The sequence below is a fragment of the Trichoderma citrinoviride genome, assembly GCF_003025115.1.
Source record: "Trichoderma citrinoviride strain TUCIM 6016 unplaced genomic scaffold BBK36scaffold_12, whole genome shotgun sequence".
Taxonomy (NCBI): Eukaryota; Fungi; Ascomycota; class Sordariomycetes; order Hypocreales; family Hypocreaceae; genus Trichoderma; species Trichoderma citrinoviride.
In genome coordinates, this window is record NW_020194720.1 from 113224 (window position 1) to 136406 (window position 23183).

Genomic DNA, 23183 nt, shown 5'->3' on the forward strand with positions numbered 1-23183 from the left:
TTGCTCCTGATGAGTCTACCACTGAGAGAGCTTGACATGAAGAATATGAAGTCTCATAAAGGAATTAGACTTGTAACGATGCGTCGTAATGATTGAATGGCCCTACATTGACTGGCGCGCTAGTCTAGCATGCGAATGGAGGGAAGATGAGTTGTCTTGCATATAAGTCAAGGCGTTTAGTTGTTACGACTACTGATCTATTGATCATGAGGCATACATACACACATAGGTAGGCCAGCTTCTGCTGTCTTGACACTCGAAAGAAAACACAGCCCCATTGTGACGAGAGTAAGACAACTCTAGACAGAATAGCGGACTATTATGCTGTGGACAGAATGCTAACAAGACCGTGAATCGTGACATGACGTGTAAAAGCCAGTGTACTGTAGGTAAACATGTTCCAAATGTGAGATCCTGGCAACGGCTGAAAGGCTCTTGACCTCAGATATTTGTTTCTGTCGTGCAAACATCAGGACATTCCCATGCCGAGCTGCCGGGAGCGCTATAAAAGACGATGTAGTGTTTCGTGACCGATCATCGAGATCAGATCTGGAGACGTGTATGGACTATGTTACATCCTGCTGTTACATAAAAGGTGCCACGACATGATACTGCATCCTACCATTGGTATCCTTCTTACCTGTTGGCGACTTGTGAAGACAAATTTCAAAGTGCACCCTTGTCTTTTTACCTTGTATAAACCGCCGACGAAATGCCTTACAACAGTGCCGAATCCCGCTCCACATTAGACTCGAACTAAGAACGAAAAAGTGCATCGTTCCTAGAAACATCCTCGTCAACTCTCACAGGGATCGTGGAACTTGGTCAGCCCCCTTATAGATACTAGCAGTACATGGAATTCTGTAGAAGAAGATAATGGGCTCGTGTTTGAACTATTCCTCTGAATGATCGGAGCGGTATCGTAATTACTGTATAACTCTAGTTGTAGGATTAATTCTCAAAGGTAACAGACAGTCTTTCAAGAGAAACGCCATTGAGTTTTACTGCAATTGCGTCCTATTGCATCTTGGTATTGACTTGGCAATTGTGCTACACATAGTCTTTAGACTCACCGTTGATCCACTCCTACCTTGTTGTCAATTGCCTCTAGGGCTTACAGCTTCGCAGCCGCCGGGCGGGACGGCCCAGGAACAAATGCAGTTGTGGACCATCATCTCGAATTACCACCTGATTGACAACATATTATACTGGGAGCGATAAGAATAGAACTACTACTCAGAAGCCCTATCTATTCTTCCGTCGACCACATCGGGGGGTGAGCCCAAGCCCGTAGAACTGGAAACTCCTTAGAAGCGGCATCATTTCGGTACTTACTTGTTGTACTGGCTGGGATTTGGTTCTTAGTGCTCAAGTGAGAGCGGCGAGACTGTCACGCAATTGAACTAGACATGCTCTTCGGAAACCAGTGCTCTTAGTGATGATACCTAGAGTAGAACTCGTCGCCGCCTGAAGGTGGGTAGATGGGGAATCCAAGCAGTAAACCATGTCTATATGCATCGGCTGGTCAGGAGAGCCTTGCTTGTATGTGCTCCATACTTGTCTAGTCGAGAGTCATCGGTGTACGAAGAGTCTGAAGAGACCCCCTTCCTCTCGAAGCAGGAGCAGTATATAAAGTGTTGTAGATCTCGACCACCTCTGGAGACAGGAAGTAGCAGCAGCAACAGCCGCAAGGACCAAGCACTGTTTCTCTCGATCCCTCAACCAACATGCACCTGTCTTCAACAGTCCTCCTGGCTGCGGCCGGAGCAGCGGCCCAGTCAACCTTCGACCTGTCCGACCTCCCGGCCTTCATCAAGTCCAGTTCGAGCACCAACTGGCCAACACTCCTCAACATTGGCCAGCAGATCTGGAACGACCCTGAGGTTGGTCTGAACGAAACCCACGCTCATGACCGCATCGTCAACTACTTCTCCTCAGTTGGAGGCTGGACGGTCTCGCCATCGGCGTACCCCGGCCTGCCCACGGCCTTCAAAGCCGAGTTCGACAACCGGCCATCAGGATTCACTGGTGATCTGCCCACCGTGGGCTTTCTGGCCGAATATGATGCGCTGGTAGGCCTTGGCCATGCCTGTGGCCACAATCTCATCGCTCTCAACGGCATCTCAGCAGCTAAGTTTGCCAGCGAGGCGCTGACGCACTACAACATCCCCGGCCGCATCATCGTCATTGGAACTCCTGACGAAGAGAACGCGGCCGGCAAGTTCAAGCTCAACAACCTGGGCGCCTTCAACGGCTCGGATGTCTGGCTCATGGCCCATCCAACCACGACGAGCGCCATCCAGCCCATGAACGCCCGTCTCAATTACTTTGCGCGCTTCGTCGGCAGCACGCACTCCGAGGCCGTCTCAAAGGCTTACGACGCCCTGGACATTGTGCAGAACCTGTCGGGCCTTCCGGGGACCAGCTCCAGCGCCGTGGGCATTGAGAACGTCGGCGTCTACGCGACCAATATCGTGCAGACCATCATCCAGCTCGGCGTCGCCGGTCTGAGCCTCGACACTGTCAGCAACACCGTGTCTAGCATCCTCGATTCCACGTACCCCAACGTCACCTTTTCAGCGGCCACTGATGCCAACGGCGTTGCCCTGACAATCCTCGGACCTGGCGGCCACGCTTCAGAAGCGACAAAGAGCCCGCTGACGCTCTCTGTCAACACCTACAATGCCCTCAAGAACTCTTCCGGCGTCTCGTTCTATCTTCCAGGAAACACATCCGTCACCGAGCTCGACATCACCATCGACTTCCGCACTCGCTACACTGCCGACCTCAACTCGGTGGCCAACTTCGCCAGTGCTGCTCTCGGCACTCTGCCCGCCGGCATCTCTCACGACGTCCAGTATCCTGCCCTGGAGGTGACTCCGTTTCTCGGTCAGGCCTTCATCGACATCGTCGGCACTCCCGACTACGGCCTGACCAACTTTCCCTCTAGCACCTTTGCTCCCGCCTCGACCGATGCCTCGTGGGTGCAGGATCCTGTGCTCGACCCTGTCACTCACGATTTGAAGAGCGCAGCTAAGGCGGTCCTTCACGCAAACTTCGGCATCTGCACCAACCCTTCGGGTGCGGGCTGTGCTTTTAACCACGAGCCGCTGTTCAAGGAGCTTGCAAACACCGACTTTGCGTATGAGCAAACGGAAATCGTGGCCAGAGCAGAGGCTCAGCTTGCGGTAGAGCTGCTGGCAGACCCGTCCCAGATGGCCCAAGCCGTTGCGATTGTGTCGAACTAGATTGAGGGAGATGCGATTCTTGCTGCTACTAGCACGCAGGATGAAAGACGATAGAGGGAGGTGATTCCATGAACTGATGTAATAGTAATGTAGACGAGATGACCTTAGACAAATAGAGATTTAATGTGCTTGTGCCTGGTCATTACTTGGTGCCGAGACATGTAACCGACTCGCTTCTTCGCACGGAGAGCGGTCAGCATCAAACGTAGCAATTGACTGGCAACATATGCGGTCCCCGTCCATTGCTCGCACAGATCACTCATGCTGCCGTTGGGCTGTATAAGTAATCAGACAGACGACTACCCATATAGTATTTCCCATGAGGGCTAAATGCGGGATACTTGGTAGGACTTACTTATGCGTGAGGATGAGGATGGCAGGGCTAGATTGTGGCGCTCAACTTCTCTATTGAACCGCCCTCTAGCGAGGCCTCAATGGACATAAAAGAGATTGATCTCATTCATCGCAATTAGACAGTCGGCGCCCTAGTAATCAAGCTTTGAGCCATTCGCATTTGTTTCACGCTGTGATGATGCTTGTTGTAACACTCAATCTCTGACAGGCACCGCGTCTTTTCCCCCTTGCTCTCTCTGAACAAGTTCTCGCGGCCGATTCTAGCCTTCCATCCACCCGATCCCTCATAAATGACAAACTCGTTCATGCAAGCTCTGAATGTTCTAGCGCGACGGGTCACGCAGGCGGAAAACGACCTGCCGCGGAACGACACGTTGCAGCGGTGTGGGTGCTTGGCCTTTTGCTGCTGATCTGGCAAGGGGTTTGTCATACGAGAGAAAGGATGAAGGTTCTGTCCTGGAGGGCTCTCTGGAATCTCGAAATGAGCTGGAGGAAGTAGTCAAGGCATTGTTCGTTTGCTTTGTTCGTGAGAGTAACTTGCAGTTGTCTGTTCGTGATGGCTTCAAAGTCAAGCGCCTCCCACGGCCCATCAATGGCCACCTGCCACCCTCGACAGACAGCTGCCCTCATTTCAACGTCCGGACAAGGAAAGAGTCGGAGAGAAGCGTAGATTGGATTCAGAAATAAAGCCCGATAATACCTGCAGTCGAAGCACCTCGATGCATGGCCGCGGGACGGGAAGACCAGCACCCGCCTAGCTGCACGTTATTTTTTTCTTCAAGCTAGCCTCCGCCGGCGATGCTCCCGCGGATGGGATAAGCAGCCAAATGTCACTCATCACAACTCATCTTCCCTGTCCCTGCTCCCTATGAGCTGCACACAGCTGCTAGAGCCAACAACTTTTCCTTCTCTGTTCTCTGCTTCTTCCCCACCCTCCGAATGCCCTCCTCTCCCCTCGTTTCTCCACGCCGATCCCACCTCAGGCGTTCTTGAATCATCTTCATCGCCCGTCTCTCATGCGGCCTGGCCCTCTTTTCATGCTTCTCTGCTCTTCCCCGTTGGCTTGCTGATGTCGCACATACATGTACATACATACTAGCATACAGTACATGCACTTACTACTCGCGACATACAGCGCGCTCGTACTTCCTGCAACAGCATGAACAACCGACTGTTGGCCGGCTCGATCGGGTAAATGACAGCTCCCTCCAAAATTCTCCTACCCTCTTGCTTGGCAACTGTTCCGAGGCAAAGGCGGTGGAAACGACGCTGTTGCCGCTGTGGCAACCCAAACAGAGAACGAAACAGACGCATGATTGCGCGCGAGTAACTGCATAGGCTTACTCGACTATTTACTCATCTGCATACGAGACGGAGTGCATACATACAATCACTGCGTGGACGCTCTGCAGACATACCGCATCCCACATACCTGCATCTCGTACTTCGAGGGGGGGTTTATTGGTGGAAACGCCGAGCTGGCTGGTCGTTTTTTTCTGCGTATTTATACGGAGCATGCCCATTGCTACGCATTCGTTAACGTTACTGATTTCGACTTAACATCGACCGCCATCGCCCCTGCTCGGTCATCCTGCTTTCCGCCATATCCCTGCTTAATTTAACCCGAAGCTGAAGTCAGAACTAAGGAGGAACGAGAGAACACAACCAACAGGGCGCATAACAGGAAAAGAAAGAGCAGCGGAAGACGGCGGAGAGGGATAAGCAGCAGAGGAATATCACTACTCGCTCTCATTGGCAACCGAAATGGTGGACAAATCATCGGGACGAAGCGCATCAGGCGCGGCCGGAGAAAGCAGCCAACAACAAGAACCAAACTCCGAAGGCATTCTCCCAGCTGGTCACTGGCAAGAGGTTCGTGGCATCCTATCGAGGATCTGCACGGAGGAATCTTCTATTTTCGTGCCAGGCAAGAAGTAATCAATGCGAACCAGATTGCACAGAGACGAGATAACGGGCTCGAGGACGAAGACGACGACGATGATTCCGCGCTTGGTTCAGACGCCGGCAGCTCGACAGCCTCAATTACGTCCAGTATCCTGCAGTATCGAGAGATTCACGGGCGGAGATTTCACGGCGAGACGGGCAATGCGCAGTATTGGTAGGTATTCCTATCCGCGTATACCCAGCAAGGACTCTCCGCGGAGGAGATCCGAAGTCGATGCTGTTACTTACTCGAGTTCATGAAAACAGGCAATCCAACGACGAGGCGGCAAGCGAATCCTTAGACATGAAGTAAGCCATGCTCTGTTGACGATAGTCTTGTAGTCGAAGTGGGTGCAAACTGTTCGAAAGAACGGCTAACTGATATTGCGTCGCCACAGTCATCATGTTCTTTCCATGGCAATAGGAGACAAGCTTTTCATGGCTCCTTTGAAGAAAGAAAACATCAAAGTAAATCCACCTCTCCGGCATCCGACAATGCATTGCGGGACAGATCGAAACTGACACTGGATCAACGCGGCTAGAAAGCTCTAGATATAGGTACCGGTACAGGTGAGTGTCACACATGCGCTTCTAGGTCCTACTCTGTCCAACTAACCTGACCCTTTCCGCTCTAGGGATATGGGCTATGTAAGAACCTAGTGTCTCGTATTGTGTGAGAAGTGTGACCACTGATTGACACTCTGATAGCGATTTCGCCGACGAGTTTCCCGATGCTCAGGTCATTGGCACAGATATTTCTCCCATTCAGCCAACTTGGGTCCCTCCCAACCTGCAGTTGTGAGTAAACACCAGCAACTCTACCACTACCTCTGAGCACTTCTTCAGTTCTTTGTATACCTTACCCCAATCTCTGACCTGCATAACCAGCGAAATTGAAGACTGCACACAAGAATGGACGTTCCGCAACGAAGACTTCGACTACGTCCACATGCGCTGGCTCCTCGGCAGTATCCAGGACTGGGACGCTCTCCTACAACAAGCATACCGAGTATTGAAACCAGGAGGCTGGGTTGAAAGCTTGGAGACTTCAGCCATTGTGAGGAGTGATGACGGTAGCGTTACTGAGACGTCAGCGCTGGGCCAATGGGGAAAGTTCTTTCTCAATGGAGGCAAGAAGATTGGAAGGTCATTTACGGTAATTGAGGATGAGACACAGAGGAAGTCGATTGAGGCAGCTGGCTTTGTCGATATTCAGGAATTCAACTTCAAGGTAAGCTCAGGCCATACCACTCACTAGGTCTAGCCCTGACAATCTTGGAACTGTACAGATGCCGATAGGAGGCTGGCCCAAGGACCCCAAGCTGAAGGAGCTTGGACAATTTGCCCAGATGGTTCTCGAAAGAGATGTGGAAGGCTACATCGTCTTCATGGCCAACACTCTCGGATGGACGCGGGAAGAGATTCTGGTTTACATTGGCATGCTGCGGCGAGAAGTCCGATCCAAGAACTTCCACCCATACTACAATCAAAAGGTGGTCTGGGCGAGGAAGCCACTGGATGGAGAGACGAAATGAAGCTCTTTTCAGATTGTATGCACCTCCTGTTCTACTAATACCAAGCCTTTGTCTTTATGTATCTACTAGGGTTTCGAATATTTACTACCTATCAGACGCCGAAGCTATTTTACGCTCTCATCATTTTGATTTCGGGCTGCTGTGTTACGCAAGTCTGGCCGAGATTCATACATCACTCCATCCGGCCATTCTTTCTCCTCCCTTTGCCGACAGTTGTTGACCCTACCAACGAGTCCTGCATTGCTGCTGCTGCTCCATTTAGGCGTGAATAACTGCTTCGTACGTACGAGCAACTTGCAAAAACCGCGAATCTTTTCTCATGCAGAACGAATATCCGACCAGTGTCAGGATATTCTTCCACACCTCATTGGAAGATGATTGCTCGTGACGGCGTCCAGAACAAGGTTCCTTCGGGGGTTTGACGAAAACGAAACTCAATTCCGCGTTGACAGGTTCCACAGACGCTGCATCAACGGCCGTCCAACCCCTTTCGGTATGCTTCTCTTTCACGTGAAGATACACATAATCAATCAACAGCATGTACGATGTATGTACTCCCATGTCAAGTTGTTGGTTACTTTGGCCTTGAGGTTGCATGCATCCTTCATGCATCTGCTTCATACGTGGGGGTTGCTGGCATGACTAGCGAACAGGCCACGATGATCAGAACCAAAGCGAACAATGCTCCGTGAACTCAGCCGAAACGATGTAATTACGGGTCTTTGGGACTGCGAATTCACGACAATGTGCGTCTAGGTTCATGCATAACCGCGAGACGGAGCACAGGAGTCTATGTCTAGCAGGCATATTACTTTGCCCAACAGGCACGTTTCAGTCTGCGTTTTGTTGCTTCTCTGATTCATCCGATATTAGAATTTCTCCTTAGCTCTTCTATTTCTCACCGAACATGAATATTGTCAGTTGTCTGGAGTGGGTCGGGACGTTTGATCGAGGCGTTCTGCCGCTAGATTCCGAAGCTGAACCAACGGCGTTTCGACGTCTTGGACAGGGAACGACGTGAGATGATTATGCGCATGAATCATAACCATCGATATTTCATCGCTCAGTATCTACCCGATGGGCTCTGATTACCCCGGCGATGTGAGGTCGTTCCTGGTCTCAGATGCCAACCGACGATACCGTGATGATTCGCCCCGTACCGTTCAGGTCCATCAGCCACCGAGCAAATAGGGCGCAGCCCCCCACTAAACTTGTCAATCCAGGCATCAAACCGAATTATGTCAGACATGCTATGCCATACATATCGTTGACATCTCAAGACCGAGTCAACGGCCAGGCAACGGGATCAAAAGCGCGAGAGTGTCTACATAATCTCACAAAAGAGAACACTGAAGCGAGAAGAGAAGGAAAATTACGACAAGTTAAAGCAGCAGCCATGGGATCGGAAAAGCCGGCCGGGACACACCTGGCCTTTCACCACGACGGAAAACTGCTCACTTTGAAGACGGAGCTGATATCAATACGCCCCTTCTCGGCCCTGGAAGAGCAGAACCGTGCCATGTTCAAGGACGCCGGCGACGATGACTATGTCGTCGTAACCAAAGAGACTATTTTCCATCCGCAGGGCGGTGGTCAGCCATCGGACGAGGGCACAATCTCAGCAACCCCATCAACAGATGACCAGACGCAGACACCCATCTCCATCAACATCAGGGCAGCACGCATGGACGTTGTTAATGATGGCCTGGTGCTACATCTTGGCCGCTTCCAAGATTCTTCGATGGCAGAAAAGCTTCAACCAGGAAGTCTTGTTGAACAAAAGATTGATGCGGAGAAGCGCCTCCTCTATTCACGACTGCACACTGCCGGCCATGTTCTCGGATCGGCCGTGAGACATCTTCTGGAGAAGGAAATCGACGGCTTTGACGAGCTCAAGGCATCTCACTTCCCAGACAGCGCAGCATGCGAGTTCCGCGGACTGATCGAGGGCAAGTGGAAGCAGCCGATCCAAGACCGCGTTGACGAGTACATCCGCCGCTCAATGCCCGTAGAGATCGACTTTTGGACCGAAGATGACTTTCGACGGGAGGGTCTGGAGCGCTTGATTCCGGACAAGAGCCTGTTGCCGCCTGGAGAGACCAAGTTCCGTGTTGTGCGGATTGTGGGAGCGGAGGTTTATCCCTGTGGAGGGACGCATGTTGATACGACGGACTTGTGCGGTGCGACGACGGTGAAGAAGATTGGGAGGAGCAAAGGCATCAGTCGGGTCAGCTACACGGTGGCTTGATTGGGAGTTCAGGAGACCGATAGCGGACGCAGATGAAGCTACGGAGTACAGGCGATTGTTTCTCACCGGTATAGGGGAGGATTGGCAATAGGTGATTGTGTATACGCCAATTCTGATGGGTTAGTAGACGTAGATAGATGCAGGTAGCGACCGAGGCGATGACATACTATGCCGTTCAAAATAGAGATTGGAGCACTAGACGGACAGGCCGCAGCCAGCCGCTATCAGCCGCGATGACGTCCAGCCGCTATCTACTTTTTTCTTGTTCCTGTGATACAAAAGGTGGCGTTTAGAACAGGCTTGGCCGATCTGAAGCAATCTCCGACCTCGCTCAGGGCGTGAAATAGGCATCCGATAAGATGGTCACCTCAGCAACTCTGGTATACATATCCAGGGATACGCGGACAAAGCCATCACCATCAGGAAGGTTGCCTCATCCGGATAGCTGTCATCTCCAAACGCCACAGCCGCGTCTGAAGCCCTTGAAACATGAAGCTATTGCCAATACTCTGCTACTACCGCCGGAAGCTGGCGATAGATTGCCTTCTGTTTACGGCGTAGCTGCGGGAAGCCACCGGCAACCTTGAAAGTTGGGGATTCTGGCCCGCACTGTTTGAACAGGCACTGAGTTCCACCAGCCTCTCCGCATCATCCCCGCATGGACTGAGAATCGACGTCAGGTCTGTAGGCGTAGAAGACGTGAACTACAAAGATCATGATGGTAGAGAGATACGAGAGACTGAGTTGAAGCATCGTCCTTTCCTGCAGCTCACACAAGCCCCAAAACTCTCACCTTACTGGCTCCTCATCTCTTGACGACGCCATGGGCAGCGAGTTTTCCTTCGTTTTATCTGATCCAAACCTCGGCGATCTGGATTGTCTTGTCAATGGTCAATCTGTCGCTGCCAAATCCGGCAAACGCTTCCATGTTGTCGATCCAGGCTCTGGGAAATCCTGGGCATCCTGTCCGGATTGTCGCCAAGAAGACGTGGAAGCCGCCGTTCAGTCGTCATATCGAGCTTTCCAGACGTACTCCAAATGGACGCCTAGGCAGAGAGCTCAGACGCTGCTGAAATGGCACCAGGAGATTGTTGCTGCACGGGATGATCTGGCCAAGATCCTCGTCTATGAGACGGGAAAGCCTCTTGCTGAAGCCTATGGCGAGATCGACTATGCAACGACCTTTACCTGGTGGTTTGTTGGCGAGGCGGAGCGCGTTCAGGGAACCTCCATCGTCTCGGCAATTCCTGGCCGGCGAGCAGTTACGATTAAGCAGCCGATTGGCGTTGCTGCGGCTCTCGTACCTTGGAACTTCCCCATTGCCTTGACGCTCAGAAAGGCGAGTGCTGCTCTCGCAGCTGGCTGTACCATGATCGTCAAACCCTCGCCCGAAACTCCCATCACGGCCCTGTCGGTAGCACGACTTGCATTGAAGGCGGGATTTCCCCCGGGGGCACTCAACGTGCTGACAACAAGCCTTGAAGGCACGCCAGAACTAGCAGAGGCCCTTTGTTTGCATCCGCTGGTCAAAAAGGTTACATTTACCGGAAGTACCAGAGTCGGGAAGATCATCGCCAGTCTGTGTGCGCGAAACTTGAAGAAATCGACAATGGAGCTCGGCGGAAACTGTCCCTTTATCATTTTTGATGACGCCAATCTTGACCAGGCGCTTGGACAGCTGATGGCACTCAAGTGGCGACATGCAGGTCAGGCCTGCGTTTCCTCAAACCGAGTGTATGTTCAGAGAGCCGTCTACGATAAGTTTGTCGACCTCGTTGTCAGTGCCACGTCTCAGCTAAAGATGGGCCACGGTATGAATGAGGGAACAACGCTGGGCCCAGTCACAACACCCAGGAGCCTTGACAGGGCTGAATACATGGCTAAGGATGCTCTTGTAAAGGGAGCAAAGCTGGTACTTGGGACTGGCCTCAGAGATGGTTCAGGCAGCGGAGGCTACTTCATGGCACCGGCAATCTTGACAAATGTCACGGACGACATGCTCATGAGTCAGGATGAGATATTTGCACCTTTGCTGGGTCTTTCGGTATTTGACTCTGAAGAGGAGGTCGTCCAGAGGGCGAACAACACAGCTATGGGTTTGACTAGCTATGCCTTTACGAAGAATGTTGACCGACTTTGGAGGCTGTTTGAATCGCTTGAGGCAGGCATGGTTGGCTTGGTAAGTGAGCCTTGGGTAGCAGTGATGAGACGCCTCTCGCTAATACACTCTGTGCAGAACACCGGCAACAATTCTTCAGCAGAGGCGCCATTCGGAGGCATCAAAGAGAGCGGCTCAGGCAAGGAAAGTGGCAAGGATGTGGCGATTGAGGAGTTCATGGTGACGAAGAGCGGAACATTTACCATTGAAGGCTTGTAGACTCCACGGGCGCTCAGATATCACTAGATTGCTGCATCACCGGCGGCTGTATAGCATTCCATAAATAATTGACATAACCTGTTTGGCAGACTGCACTTTTACGACGTTCTCAAATCATGAAAGCGCATTAACTGCTGCCAACAATGCAGGATATTTATGTCTTCTAGGCGCTCTGGTCTATCGTACAATGCGATAACTATTTAGTCGCTATCACACGCATCGCCCACCATCCACCTCAAGATTCACTCCAGTAATGAATGACGCCTCATCGCTGGCGAGATAACAGCACGCATTGGCAATGTCTGCAGGCGTTGATGGTCGTCCAAGCGGAACCGTCGACACAAAGGTCGAGATATCTGTTGATCCCAAGAAGAGGTTGGTCCTATCACAGGTTGTTAGCAGAAGGCCATCTTGAAGCGAAGCATATGTACTGACATTCCCGTGATGCCAACCACTGGAGAAACAGCGTTGAAACGAATTTGCTTGGGGCCGTATTCAGAGGCCAGTGCTTTGGTAGCCGTGATAGCAGCGCCCTTGGAGGCGCTGTACCACGCCAGACCTCCTCGAGGCCGAACTCCAGCCGTTGAAGCGATCTGGATAAAGTTGCCAGGGCGATTCTCCTTCAAGAAGTACGGCACAATGACGCTTGTCGAAAAATAGATGGACTTGACATTGACATTCATCACCATGTCGAACTCCTGCTCTGTCACGCCCTCCGTCGCCTTATTAGAGTACGAGGCTCCGGCATTGTTGACAACAATATCCAGCTGTCCGAACTCCTTGAGAGCCAGCGCAAGAACGGCTTCCCAGTCACTCCTCAGGGTGACGTTGGTACGTATGAAGACACCGCCGAGCTCAGAGGCGACTTGCTGGCCCGTCTCTTGGGAAAGGTCCGCGACGATGACTTTTGCGCCTTCCTGGGCGAATTTGGTGGCGATCCCTTTACCGAAGCCGGATGCGGCGCCGGTGACGACGGCGACTTTGCCTTCGAGACGGTTTGAAGGCATTTTGATATAGTTTGAGGTAGTATTCAAGTGTCACTGTCAATATTGAATGACGAATGAAATAGAGTCACTGTATTGAAAAGAGTGAGGGACGTAGAGGCAAGACCTGGACTTTCATCTGATATCATATGCGACAGTGAACCCCTGTCCTCCCCATCTCTTTGAAATGGTTTCATCAACACAGAGAGAATACGTCCAAAGCCGTACACAGTGTGGCATCTCTCCAGCTATTTTAGATTCGCTAACTAAACAATTAGTGCCGGGCTCTTTGCTTCAACCAAGGGGAAGACGGGCGTGGGGAAGCTTGTAAAAAGGGTGTCTTTATTATCGCCTTTCCGCGGGAATAGCAGCGGGGGGAGTTTGTGCGGGGGAAGATGATCGCAATGGTAGGGAAATGGGATGGAGTCATTCCCAATAGCCCGAGGTCGAATTGAGTAATCATTATCCAAGTGGAATCGAATTATAACGAAAATTACAACGACTTGTCTTGGCACTGGAGGTTGAAGCTGTGGTTGAACAAGTTCGTGAGAGCCGATTTCGGACGAGAAGAGCCAAGTGAAGCAGCCGGAGAAAGAGTTAACAAGCAGCGCTGGTTGTAAGACGGCCAGTTGCTTACCAGGCAAAATACCACCACTGCCAGCAAGATAACGACAGTTTGGCTACGGGCTGCACTGGAGGCTATCTCTTTTTACCACAGCACGTCCAACAGTGTGCATCATGTCTCAAACATTCCACATCCTCGTCCTCCCGGGTGACCACGTTGGCCCCGAGGTCATGGCCGAAGCCCTCAAAGTCCTGGACATCGTGGAAGAATGTCGTCCCAACCTCAAGTTTGAGCGCACATTCGACCTCGTTGGCGGCAGCAGCATCGACAAGCACGGTGTGCCGATCACAGAAGAAGTCCTCGATAAGGCCAGCAAGGCAGATGCGGTCCTGTTTGGAAGCGTGGGAGGGCCGGAGTGGGCAGATGCTTCTCCCAACCCGGAGGCTGGCATCTTGGGGCTTCGTCAGAAATTGGATGCCTTCGCCAATCTTAGGCCGTGCGAGATCCTCGTGCCGTCCCTGTTGGAAGCATCTCCCCTGAAGCCAGAGATTGTCAAGGGCACCAAATTCATCGTCGTCAGAGAAAACTGTGGCGGTGCTTACTTTGGAGACAAAGTTGAGAAGCCCGAAGTTGCGTCTGATCTCTGGGTCTACAAGCCTGACGAAGTTGAGCGTTGTGCTCGAGTGTCAGCAGCAGTAGCCCGTATCCTGGGCAGAAACGGAGACGGCAAAGGCGGCGGTGGTCCAGCCATTGTATGGAGCGCCGACAAGGCAAATGTCCTCGCCAGCGGCAGACTCTGGCGGAGAGTCACCCAGGACATCTTCACTAGGGAGTTCCCCGATATTGAGCTGCGACATCAGCTCGCTGACAGCATGGCGATGCTCATGGTCAAGAACCCGCGCGGCTTCAATGGCGTGATCCACACGGACAACACCTTTGGAGACATCCTCTCTGACATCTCCGGCGGCATCGTAGGCAGTCTCGGCACGTTGCCGAGCGCGAGCATTTCCGGCATCCCTGGCCAGCGCTGCAAGGGGATCTACGAGCCGGTGCATGGGAGCGCGCCTGATATCGCCGGCAAGGGGATCGTCAACCCTGTTGCACAGATTCTCAGTCTGGCCATGCTGCTGCGGTACTCTTGCGTGCTTGTTGACGAAGCCGCGGCTATTGAGAAGTCGGTTGAGACTGTGTTTGACTCGAAGGAGGCGGGAGGGCTTGGAATTCGGACACGGGACATGGGAGGCGAGGCGGGGACCAAAGAGGTCGGGGATGCTATTGCCGGGGAGGTTCGGAGGCTTTTGCAAGCGAGCTGAAGGATTCATACCTTACATGTAGAAGTAGAAATGATATGTTACAAGAACCACTCGTACTCTGTACCTCGTACCTGCGTATGCCCTCAGCAAACCAGTATGGCCTCGTATCATGTACGGAGCCAAGGACATGTCTTCCAGCAGAGGTGGTATTGGGGGTTCGGAGGTATGCATCCGGCTGCAACGTGGCTACATGACCGCGGCGCATCTCGGAATATGCATGCGAACTGTAGTACGAGTGCGAAATGAAGTCATGATATAAAAGACGCATATGATAGCTGGATTAAACACGATACTATGGAATCGATAACTCGTAACAATGGCATAAGCAATAAAACAAGCAGGTTCACCATTAGTCCTTGCCCTCCACTACGAAGCTGAGACTGGCATTAATCTCCTCAAGTTCACGCATCTTCTTGTTGCGGCGATCCGTGTATTGCAAGATGGCAGTCCATATAGCAAGGGCAATGCTGCAAGCAATCATGGCCCACATACCGCGCTACAAGGTCACAAGTCAACAAAGACATTCTTGATGATACAGAGGAACGAGCACGATGATAACTCACATTGAACCACGGCGCTTCGGAAGCTCCATAAAAGATAATGCTCCACCACGCATTCACGGCATTGTTACCCAGATTCATGCCGGCCAAGACAACGGCCCGGAAGACGTGCTCTTCATGTCTCATAGAGTCGTTGCACCAGGCGAAGAATGTGGCCTGGCACGCATACACCGAGCCGGCGATGTAATATGCTGCCATAACAACGGAGGTCGACTGAGAGCTGGTGGGATGCTGAGAGGCCACGAGAATCATGATGGACGTGGCAATGCCAACGATTCCAATCCAATAACCGACAAGATACCGCTTGCCGTTGAGGAAATCGGTCAGTGTGGCCCAGAACAGAGTCGAGACGATGCCGACGGCGGGAACACCAGTTGGGTAATTGTTGAGCTGAGAGACTGTGTACTTGTGTGTGGGATGGCTCTTAAGGTAGAGGGCAAGCAGAGAGTTGGACGAGAACGACTCTGTCTCGCCAGCGATAACCCAGAGCATGACGAACCCCCACCAGTACCATGAGGTGAGCACCTTTTTGAGGAAGCGAAGCGTAATGGGCGAGTGCTCCTCGACAACAGGCACACGGACAATAGCCAGGCGCTTTTCATCGTCGGTAAGATAGAAGGCGGTAGTGTTCCGAGGGGTGTCTGGGAAGAAGAAGAAGCCGTACGCCGCAACAGGAATCGTGAGTAGGCCATCGATGATGAAGAGCCATCGCCATCCTGCGAGTCCGCTGCGGCCGTTGAGGCTCGAGTGAATGCCCGTCTGAATGAAGCCGCCAATCATGCTGCCAGCAAGACCAGATGCTGTAAAGATGCCGCTGCGCTTACCAAGCTCACGCTCGGTATACCAAGCGCCGAGAATGTAGTGCGTGCCGACAAAGGTCGACGCCTCAAAGATGCCTTGGAAGAAGCGGATGGCCATGATGGACTGCGGGTTGTGGACGGAGGCGGTGACCATGGTGAGGCCGCCCCAGATGAGCATCATGGAGGGGAACCATATGCGCGGCTTGACGTAGTAGAGCGAGAGGTTGGAGGGAATCTGGCCCAGAACGTAGCTGTTCATATAACTCAAGATTAGACACTTGGATGATATGCTGATGAAACAAGATCGACTGGATAGGAGAGCCTCTTACCCAACTGTGAAGCAAGTGTTGATGACATTGAGCTGATCACCGGTGAAGCCCAAGTCCTCCCTCATGCCAGAGACATAGGCATTGGCGAGGTTGGAGCGGTCCAGCTGGTGGTGGTTCAGTCAGCATTGTGAGAAATCATCAAAGAAGACAAGGGTATCACCGGGCACATACATAGTTGATAAAGTAGCTCAGACAGCAGAAAGTCAGGATGAAAAAGTCAATCTTGCGTATCAGCGTAGCCTCGCCAGGCTGATACTCTGTATGGAAATAGTCGCGAACGCGTTGACGCAGCATCTTGTACTGCCGAGGTGAAAGATCGTGTTGGCCTTTTAGGAGATGCGGCTGTATGGAAAGAAAATTTCTTGCTATGTTTTACGTTCGCCAATGAGGGCGACGGAAGAAAAGCAAACCCTCGCAGCAGAGTGGTCTGAATGGTGAGTCACAATAAAGGAAGATTTACGAGGGTGTTGGCTGCATCTTTATGATCCTTCAGAGATGCATCAACTGGCCACCACCGTCGGAAAATCACTGCCTGTCTAGCAAAGAATCCTAGACGGGAAATAATGGCGGCGATAACATACAGTTGAGGGCAACAGTACGGAGTACGGAGTATAGGGTTGGACTGTGCGAGCGTCGTAGTGGCAAGACGAGACTACTGGCCTCCCCCGTTATCTCCAAGCTTTAGTTTATTAGCACCCGGGCAGTACGATAGCCAAGATTCGAGCTAACTCAGTGCTAAGTTGAGTTTTCCACATGTCGTTTACGTCCGGAGCTTTGCGCCCTTCCGACACCTTGTCGCGTAAGGCGGCGTTTGAGCTGGAATCTGGAGTCAAGGAGAGCGCCAGATAACGCCCCTTCTGCCGGGAATGGCTTTTGGCTACTGGAACAGCAAGAGGGCTTCAAAATGGTTCCGAAACTAACAGGTTCGCCGACTTCGAAATCCCTGCTTGTGGTATGGTATGGAACCTGCCTAGCGTTGATTCAACCAGCCATTTACTTCCGGCTTCGTGGGTGGTACAGCAGTAGCTTGACGAAGCATACCTGTAATGATAGCACTAACAGCCGTGTCGATTAGTAGTCTCAAGCCACTGGCTGGGAGTTTGTCAACTCACTGGGCCGGCGAAATCGTCGCAAAGCGTGGGGGAGCACAAGGCGGCGAAGAGTCCCCTCTTTGGAAAGGCGAGGCAAGACGAAAAGCTGGGGTAACTGGTCAGTTCTAAGGGGGGCAAAATACTCTTGTTGAGGTGAAGATCCATCCAGTTATCTCTTCATCTTCTAGGAGTAACTGTGTATACAGAGGACTTCCTCCCATCGAGCTATTATTATATGTATATCTTCTCCAACTCGCCTCCCCATGCAAGAGCACTAGGCCTACTAGAGTCTTGCCGAGCAATTATTAACCAGAGTCGTACTCGGTCTATAGAGCTGCGATAACGAGCACAGCAACGAGGAGAACAAAAAATCCCCCGCATACGGCTGAACCAACCCGGAATCCTTTTCCCTCCCCTACATACAAAGCATACTCTGGCCATACAAGTCCTTTTATCCGCACCAGAGGGCGCATCGAGGTTTGCTAAACTAAAGCAAACTATCACTCTACCCCCTGATCTCTCTCCTTCTCTCTCTTTTCCACACTTGATCTTTCTTTGCTTTCTGTCTCCTCTCCGCCCTCCCCCCCTTGCCTCTGCCTCTGCCCGATTTGGCAAGTTATCAAATCGACGCACGCAAGCAAGCTCCTGGGAATAACATGGCCTCCAATACCAACGCTAGCAACACCATGGACGGGGCTCCTCCCCATCACCGTCAGCAGCAGCAGCGCAGCAAGCCGGTTGGAAAGCCGCGTGGCATGCGCCGGGATCGGGACTGTCGCAGCTGCAAGCTAAGAGATGTCAAGTGCGATCTGAACAGACCCTCGTGCGGAGAAGTGGGTAGACCCTCATCCTTGCTGTGTGAACGCTGATGCTCTGTTCTGCTCTCTCAAATTCCCATCTTCCCAAGAAGGCATGTCATTGCCTGCTGTTCTGAACTTCCCTTGTTGTTCCCACGCCCTCATGCCCCCTATCTGTTCTCACATCTCACATTACCATGGCCTCGTCATATCTCCTTCGTTCAAGCTCTGCAACACAGCAACGCTCATCATGTAATAGTGCATCGCTGCCGGTGTTCCCTGTGGAGGCTACCCCCAACGAGTCATCTGGGTCGGTTCCACCTCGTCCGCGAAAGATGCCTCTCCCATGACAACAACCGCGTCCGCCCGTACCCAACGACAAGCCAGATCTCACCAGTCAACGTTGTCTCCGTCCAGCGACTCGAGTCTCACCTCGGATCGCCCCCCTGACCGACCCCCAGACTCTTCGTTGTCGCCTTCAGAACGATTGGTGTCCAGCCCTGGAGATGAGCCTATTAACTGGGCTGAAGCCGACCAGAACAGCTTCATCCGCCCCTTAGTATCGCTGTGCCAGCAAATCATCTCGTTGGACGGCGATGCCCTGAGCAGCAATCGTTACCTGTCCGTCGAGGCTCTGCGCCTCATCTCGCGGCTACGCGACTTCGTCCAGGCACGGATCGATGGACACCCGGCCCGAGCCCCGAGCGATCATTGGGAATCAGAGGCCATGGCGAGATACCGACTGGATGCCCTCATGAGCCTCAAGGACACACTCAGGGCCACCAACCCGTTTGCTTTCATCGGCATCGCGGCTTTTGCCTTCTTCGAGGTGTGTGATAGCGGCTTCGGCCACTGGCAGCGCCATCTATACGGGGCAAAGTCGCTGTTGGACGTTCACTGCAAGAGCCGCGAGGAATTAGATACGCTATCGAAGAGCGTTACTGGCCTGGGGGAGATGGTGGTTCGGCTGGTGTGGTTCGACACCTGCGGTAGCATCATCAGGGGCACGACAGACCTTATCTTCGAATCTTGGCATCGTGAGCTGTTGACGGAGAGCTTCTTTCGCACCGTCGGGTGCGCTTCAGACACATTCCATCTCTTCACGCGCGTTGCCAGCGGTGAAGTGGCGTCTAATCCGTCCACCAGCGTGATTCTCGCCATGGAGCAACTGCTCAAGTTGGGCCAGGGCTCTTCAGACTGGGATCGCTCAGCCGATGCTTATCGCTGTGCGGGGGTCATTGCCGTCCTGACCAGAGTGAGCGCTGAGCAATCTACAGAGTCGGCGATCTCGCTGGCTGTGGACCGGACGTGCCAGATCATTGCAGCAACGCCATCGTCTTCGCAGTTTTACATACACATGGCTGTTCCAGCGTATCTGGCCGGCATTAACGCCAGCTCGATGAAGCAATGTGATGTGATCCGAGCGTATTGGCGCAACTGCAATCACGCTGGTGTCCGACGATATCCGGATGGTCTAGCCAGATGTGAGGATCGCTGGAAGATGAAAGGGTTGGCTTAATCTAAGAGCTGCCCTCTCATCTATCTTTCTGGATTCTAGCGATGGAGTTACTGTTCTTCTCTCTATTCTCTGTCTTGCGATTGCGTCTTATTCTTGGAAAGTTATTTACGGGACGACTCAAAATGATACCAGCTGTCTGTGGCAGGAAGGAAGAGATCAGCGAGCTGGGCTTTTCTTTCTGAGACAGTTATCGAATGAGGCAAGCGGGCTCTATCTTTTGATTACTTTCACCTCGTATAATGAGAAGCTCTAAAAACGGTCTTTCCCTCTACGACTTACTTGTACGTAACGCTGTTCTGCATGCCTACGATCATGACCATGTAAGTCACCGCGCTTCCTTTTTGGTTCAACTGTGCGTCCTATCGCGGAGGCTCGTCCATCCAGACAGGTCCACTCCCATTGGCTCTGCATTCACAGATCAGCTGGGTCATGACGAAATTCGCTGAAGCTAACGAGTTGTCACCGCCTCTGCGTGAGCTCGGGATTCAGCTTGCCGTTTCTACCTCCCTGCTAGTGACCATTATCAATCATCCACGGGACAGACATAACGACCAGTAAACACCAACTCTCAGAACTTATCATCATATCATTCATATCGGCCATATCATCTAGAGCAATCTTTGTCTCCGGCTGCTAAAAACTGGGGTGCATGGCCTCGATATCAAGCCACCGGCGACTAGCTGTGACCACGCCCCTCCTCATCCACCATCTCCGCAACTAATGACCTGAACAGATATCGGAACCTTAAACGGCCATTGTCCATACCGAAACAGGCAATCAATCTATCGCCGTCATACAGCCAGCATCTCCTCACCACAGACTTGCGATATGATTTGGGGAAACCTCCCACCTGCTCAACAACGGAACAGATCCGAGGCAAACAGTCTCGAGACGGCCCCCATCCCAAGCCGATAGATCCACCTTCTGCATCGCAAAAACTAGCATCTTCTCATAGTCCCTCTTGAGCAGCCCACATGCATTCGTCGTATCGGCATACGGGACCCATTGGCAACCGGGATAAGCAAGAGGAACCCCGCACTGGACCTCACTTTGAAGCATTTTGATCCGTCCCCGAAGCACAGCTGGTGTCGAATCGCCAAAAACGTGCGGCTCTCGTCGTATCACAGGACGGGGCATCCGGCATCGGGTGGCGGGCAATGGGATTTAGCTGAGACTTGGCGTTTGGAAATGTTTTCCTTCATATCTCTCTGAAGAGGGAGAAAAGCCAAGAATCAAAGATATAATACATGACAACAAACGGATAACGGAGGCAGCCTCGTTTTGTGGGAGTTCACCCTTGTTCCATTCTCCTCACCAAGTTCACTTGTCATCGATCAGGACTTTTTCTTGCCCCCATAAACATAGCTCATCTATTCTTTGTCTTCTCAGTCAAGACAAGGTTGATACTCGAGCAGAGACGCACTGAAAATGACAGTCTCTGGAGACTCCAACCTCACCAGCACCGCAGCCGCCATCCCCAACGGCGTAAAGCCGTCGTGGGAGGAGCTCGGCGCAAAGAAGCGAAGCGACCTGCAGGCGTCTATTCCCAGGGAATGGCGCATCCCGGAGAGCCTGCTGCCTCCACTGACTCAAGATGATGTGACGGGCTGGCCAGAAGAGAGCGGATGGTTCACAAAAGAAGAGCTGGCCATCACCAACTTGACTGCAAAAGAGCTGCTGGCCAAGATGGCGACGGGCGAGCTGAAGTCGGAGGATGTGACTCTGGCGTTTTGTAAGCGGGCATCTGCCGCTCACCAGCTTGTTCGTTTTACCTCCATGGCACCCTTCAAAGGTATCATTCTGACTTGTTCATCTAGACAAACTGTCTTTCCGAGATCTTCTTTGACCGTGCCATCGCCATGGCCCGTGAGCGCGATCAATACTTTGCGCAGACCGGCAAGCCCGTCGGTCCTCTCCACGGCCTCCCAATCTCCCTCAAAGACAACATCAACGTCAAGGACGTTGACTCCACAGTCGGCATGGCCGTCCATGTGGGTGACCCGGCCAAGGCAGACGCAACGCTGGCCCAGATGCTAGCCGAGGCTGGCGCCGTCTTCTATGTCAAGACGAATGTGCCCACGGCTATGATGATTGCCGAGACCGTTAACAATGTGTTTGGGCGGACCTTGAACCCGAGGAACAGGCAGACGACGAGCGGTGGAAGCTCTGGAGGAGAGTCTGCGTTGATTGTCTTGAAAGGCAGCCCCATTGGTGTCGGATCAGACATTGGTATGAAGCACCCACTCACGTTTCACTGAGAGGAGATTGGAGATCAGATCAGACATGACTAACATCGTTGCAACACAAAAATAAAAGGCGGCTCTCTCCGCATCCCCGCTGCCGCCACCGGCATCTTCACACTCCGTCCCTCCTTTGGCCGCTTCCCCGTCCGAAACTGCCGCTCCGGCATGGCCGGCCAGGAAGCCATCGCCTCCGTCAACGGCCCTCTTGCTCCGACGCTCGACGACATTAAGCTCTACACGAAGGCCGTCATCGACTCCCAGCCGTGGCTGCGAGATGCCAAATGCCTCCCGATTCCTTGGAGAGAGGCCGCGCTTCCCGAGAAGCTGCGCATCGGCGTCATGTGGCACGACGGCATGGTCCAGCCCACTGCCCCCGTTGCACGCGCCCTGAAGCACACAGTTGCCAGACTAAAGGCCGCCGGGCACGAGATTGTCGAATGGGACAACTCTGACCAGGCGGAGGGCTACATGCTGATGCAGCGCATGTTCCATGCTGACGGCGGCAAGACCATCAAGTCGCAGCTTGAACCCACCGACGAACCAATGAGGCCCGAGATGGAGCCTTATTCAGTGGCAAGGGAACTCGGCACTGCGGAGATGTGGAAGCTACACCTGGAGAGGTCGGAGTTCCAAAACCGCCATCTGGATAGATGGATCAAGGCGGGTCTTGATGCTCTTTTGCTGCCCACCATGCCGTTTAACACCGTCAGAAGCGGAACCTTTAAGCACGGTATGCCTTTGTCTTGCGCTCTTTTCTGAGATTCTGTCCACTTCATCTGCTAACAGGCGCAGTTGCATACACTGGTGTATATAATGTGGTCGACTATTCCGCCGTATCATTCCCTACGGGCTTAAAGGTCGACAAAGATATCGACGTAGAGTCCCCCGAATACAAGCCTCTCAGCGTCGATTGCAAAGCTGTTCACGAGACGTGTACGTATCAGCCATTATTCTACTGAAATAATTTATGAGCACGATATCTAACAAAGGCAATTTGTAGATGAACCTGATTTGATGCATGGACTGCCAATCAGTCTGCAGCTGGTGGCCCGGAGGCTGGAAGAGGAAAAAGTGCTGCAAATGACTGGCCGCGTATTAGAAGCTCTGGCTGCGTGAAAGCGGAGCTGGTGTGTAGCATATTGTAGATCTACTCCGTACAATCCGTCAGACTATAGTAGAAATGATAAATGACGACTGCAAGAACTTATATTAGTGACCAAGTCTCACAGTCGAGATTTCACAATGCACCTATGTAGGTAGACAGCCACACATGAACT

General features: G+C 52.5%; 9 protein-coding genes across 9 annotated transcripts; 7 read left to right on the forward strand and 2 right to left on the reverse strand.

Annotated features, from left to right (window-relative positions):
- Positions 1-1727: 1727 nt before the first annotated feature.
- On the forward strand, positions 1728-3464 carry BBK36DRAFT_1171107 (hypothetical protein; the record flags this gene model as incomplete). The annotated part of the gene is made up of 2 exons (XM_024895532.1): positions 1728-3238; positions 3446-3464. 2 exons carry the CDS (start codon positions 1728-1730, stop codon positions 3462-3464), a joined length of 1530 nt encoding a protein of 509 aa, XP_024746951.1.
- Positions 3465-5781: 2317 nt separating this feature from the next.
- BBK36DRAFT_1179868 (S-adenosyl-L-methionine-dependent methyltransferase) lies at positions 5782-7083 on the forward strand (the record flags this gene model as incomplete). Its single annotated transcript, XM_024896192.1, has 7 exons — positions 5782-5855; positions 5945-6014; positions 6089-6116; positions 6182-6194; positions 6255-6344; positions 6435-6777; positions 6836-7083. 7 exons carry the CDS (start codon positions 5782-5784, stop codon positions 7079-7081), a joined length of 864 nt encoding a protein of 287 aa, XP_024746952.1.
- Positions 7084-8477: 1394 nt separating this feature from the next.
- Positions 8478-9329, forward strand: BBK36DRAFT_1125493 (ThrRS/AlaRS common domain-containing protein; the record flags this gene model as incomplete). Its single annotated transcript, XM_024891287.1, has 1 exon — positions 8478-9329. The coding sequence occupies one exon, from the start codon at positions 8478-8480 to the stop codon at positions 9327-9329; it is 852 nt and encodes a 283-aa protein (XP_024746953.1).
- Positions 9330-10152: 823 nt separating this feature from the next.
- Positions 10153-11706, forward strand: BBK36DRAFT_57961 (succinate semialdehyde dehydrogenase; the record flags this gene model as incomplete). The annotated part of the gene is made up of 2 exons (XM_024898293.1): positions 10153-11508; positions 11566-11706. 2 exons carry the CDS (start codon positions 10153-10155, stop codon positions 11704-11706), a joined length of 1497 nt encoding a protein of 498 aa, XP_024746954.1.
- Positions 11707-11916: 210 nt separating this feature from the next.
- Positions 11917-12713, reverse strand: BBK36DRAFT_1125076 (NAD(P)-binding protein; the record flags this gene model as incomplete). Its single annotated transcript, XM_024891236.1, has 2 exons — positions 11917-12088; positions 12142-12713. 2 exons carry the CDS (start codon positions 12711-12713, stop codon positions 11917-11919), a joined length of 744 nt encoding a protein of 247 aa, XP_024746955.1.
- Positions 12714-13427: 714 nt separating this feature from the next.
- BBK36DRAFT_1143355 (beta-isopropylmalate dehydrogenase) lies at positions 13428-14567 on the forward strand (the record flags this gene model as incomplete). Its single annotated transcript, XM_024893585.1, has 1 exon — positions 13428-14567. The coding sequence occupies one exon, from the start codon at positions 13428-13430 to the stop codon at positions 14565-14567; it is 1140 nt and encodes a 379-aa protein (XP_024746956.1).
- Positions 14568-14916: 349 nt separating this feature from the next.
- BBK36DRAFT_1125165 (MFS general substrate transporter) lies at positions 14917-16550 on the reverse strand (the record flags this gene model as incomplete). Its single annotated transcript, XM_024891249.1, has 4 exons — positions 14917-15063; positions 15131-16178; positions 16257-16360; positions 16428-16550. 4 exons carry the CDS (start codon positions 16548-16550, stop codon positions 14917-14919), a joined length of 1422 nt encoding a protein of 473 aa, XP_024746957.1.
- Positions 16551-18033: 1483 nt separating this feature from the next.
- BBK36DRAFT_1125308 (hypothetical protein) lies at positions 18034-19663 on the forward strand (the record flags this gene model as incomplete). The annotated part of the gene is made up of 2 exons (XM_024891270.1): positions 18034-18180; positions 18404-19663. 2 exons carry the CDS (start codon positions 18034-18036, stop codon positions 19661-19663), a joined length of 1407 nt encoding a protein of 468 aa, XP_024746958.1.
- Positions 19664-21091: 1428 nt separating this feature from the next.
- Positions 21092-23022, forward strand: BBK36DRAFT_1171115 (amidase; the record flags this gene model as incomplete). The annotated part of the gene is made up of 5 exons (XM_024895533.1): positions 21092-21424; positions 21481-21892; positions 21980-22636; positions 22693-22839; positions 22907-23022. 5 exons carry the CDS (start codon positions 21092-21094, stop codon positions 23020-23022), a joined length of 1665 nt encoding a protein of 554 aa, XP_024746959.1.
- Positions 23023-23183: the final 161 nt, after the last annotated feature.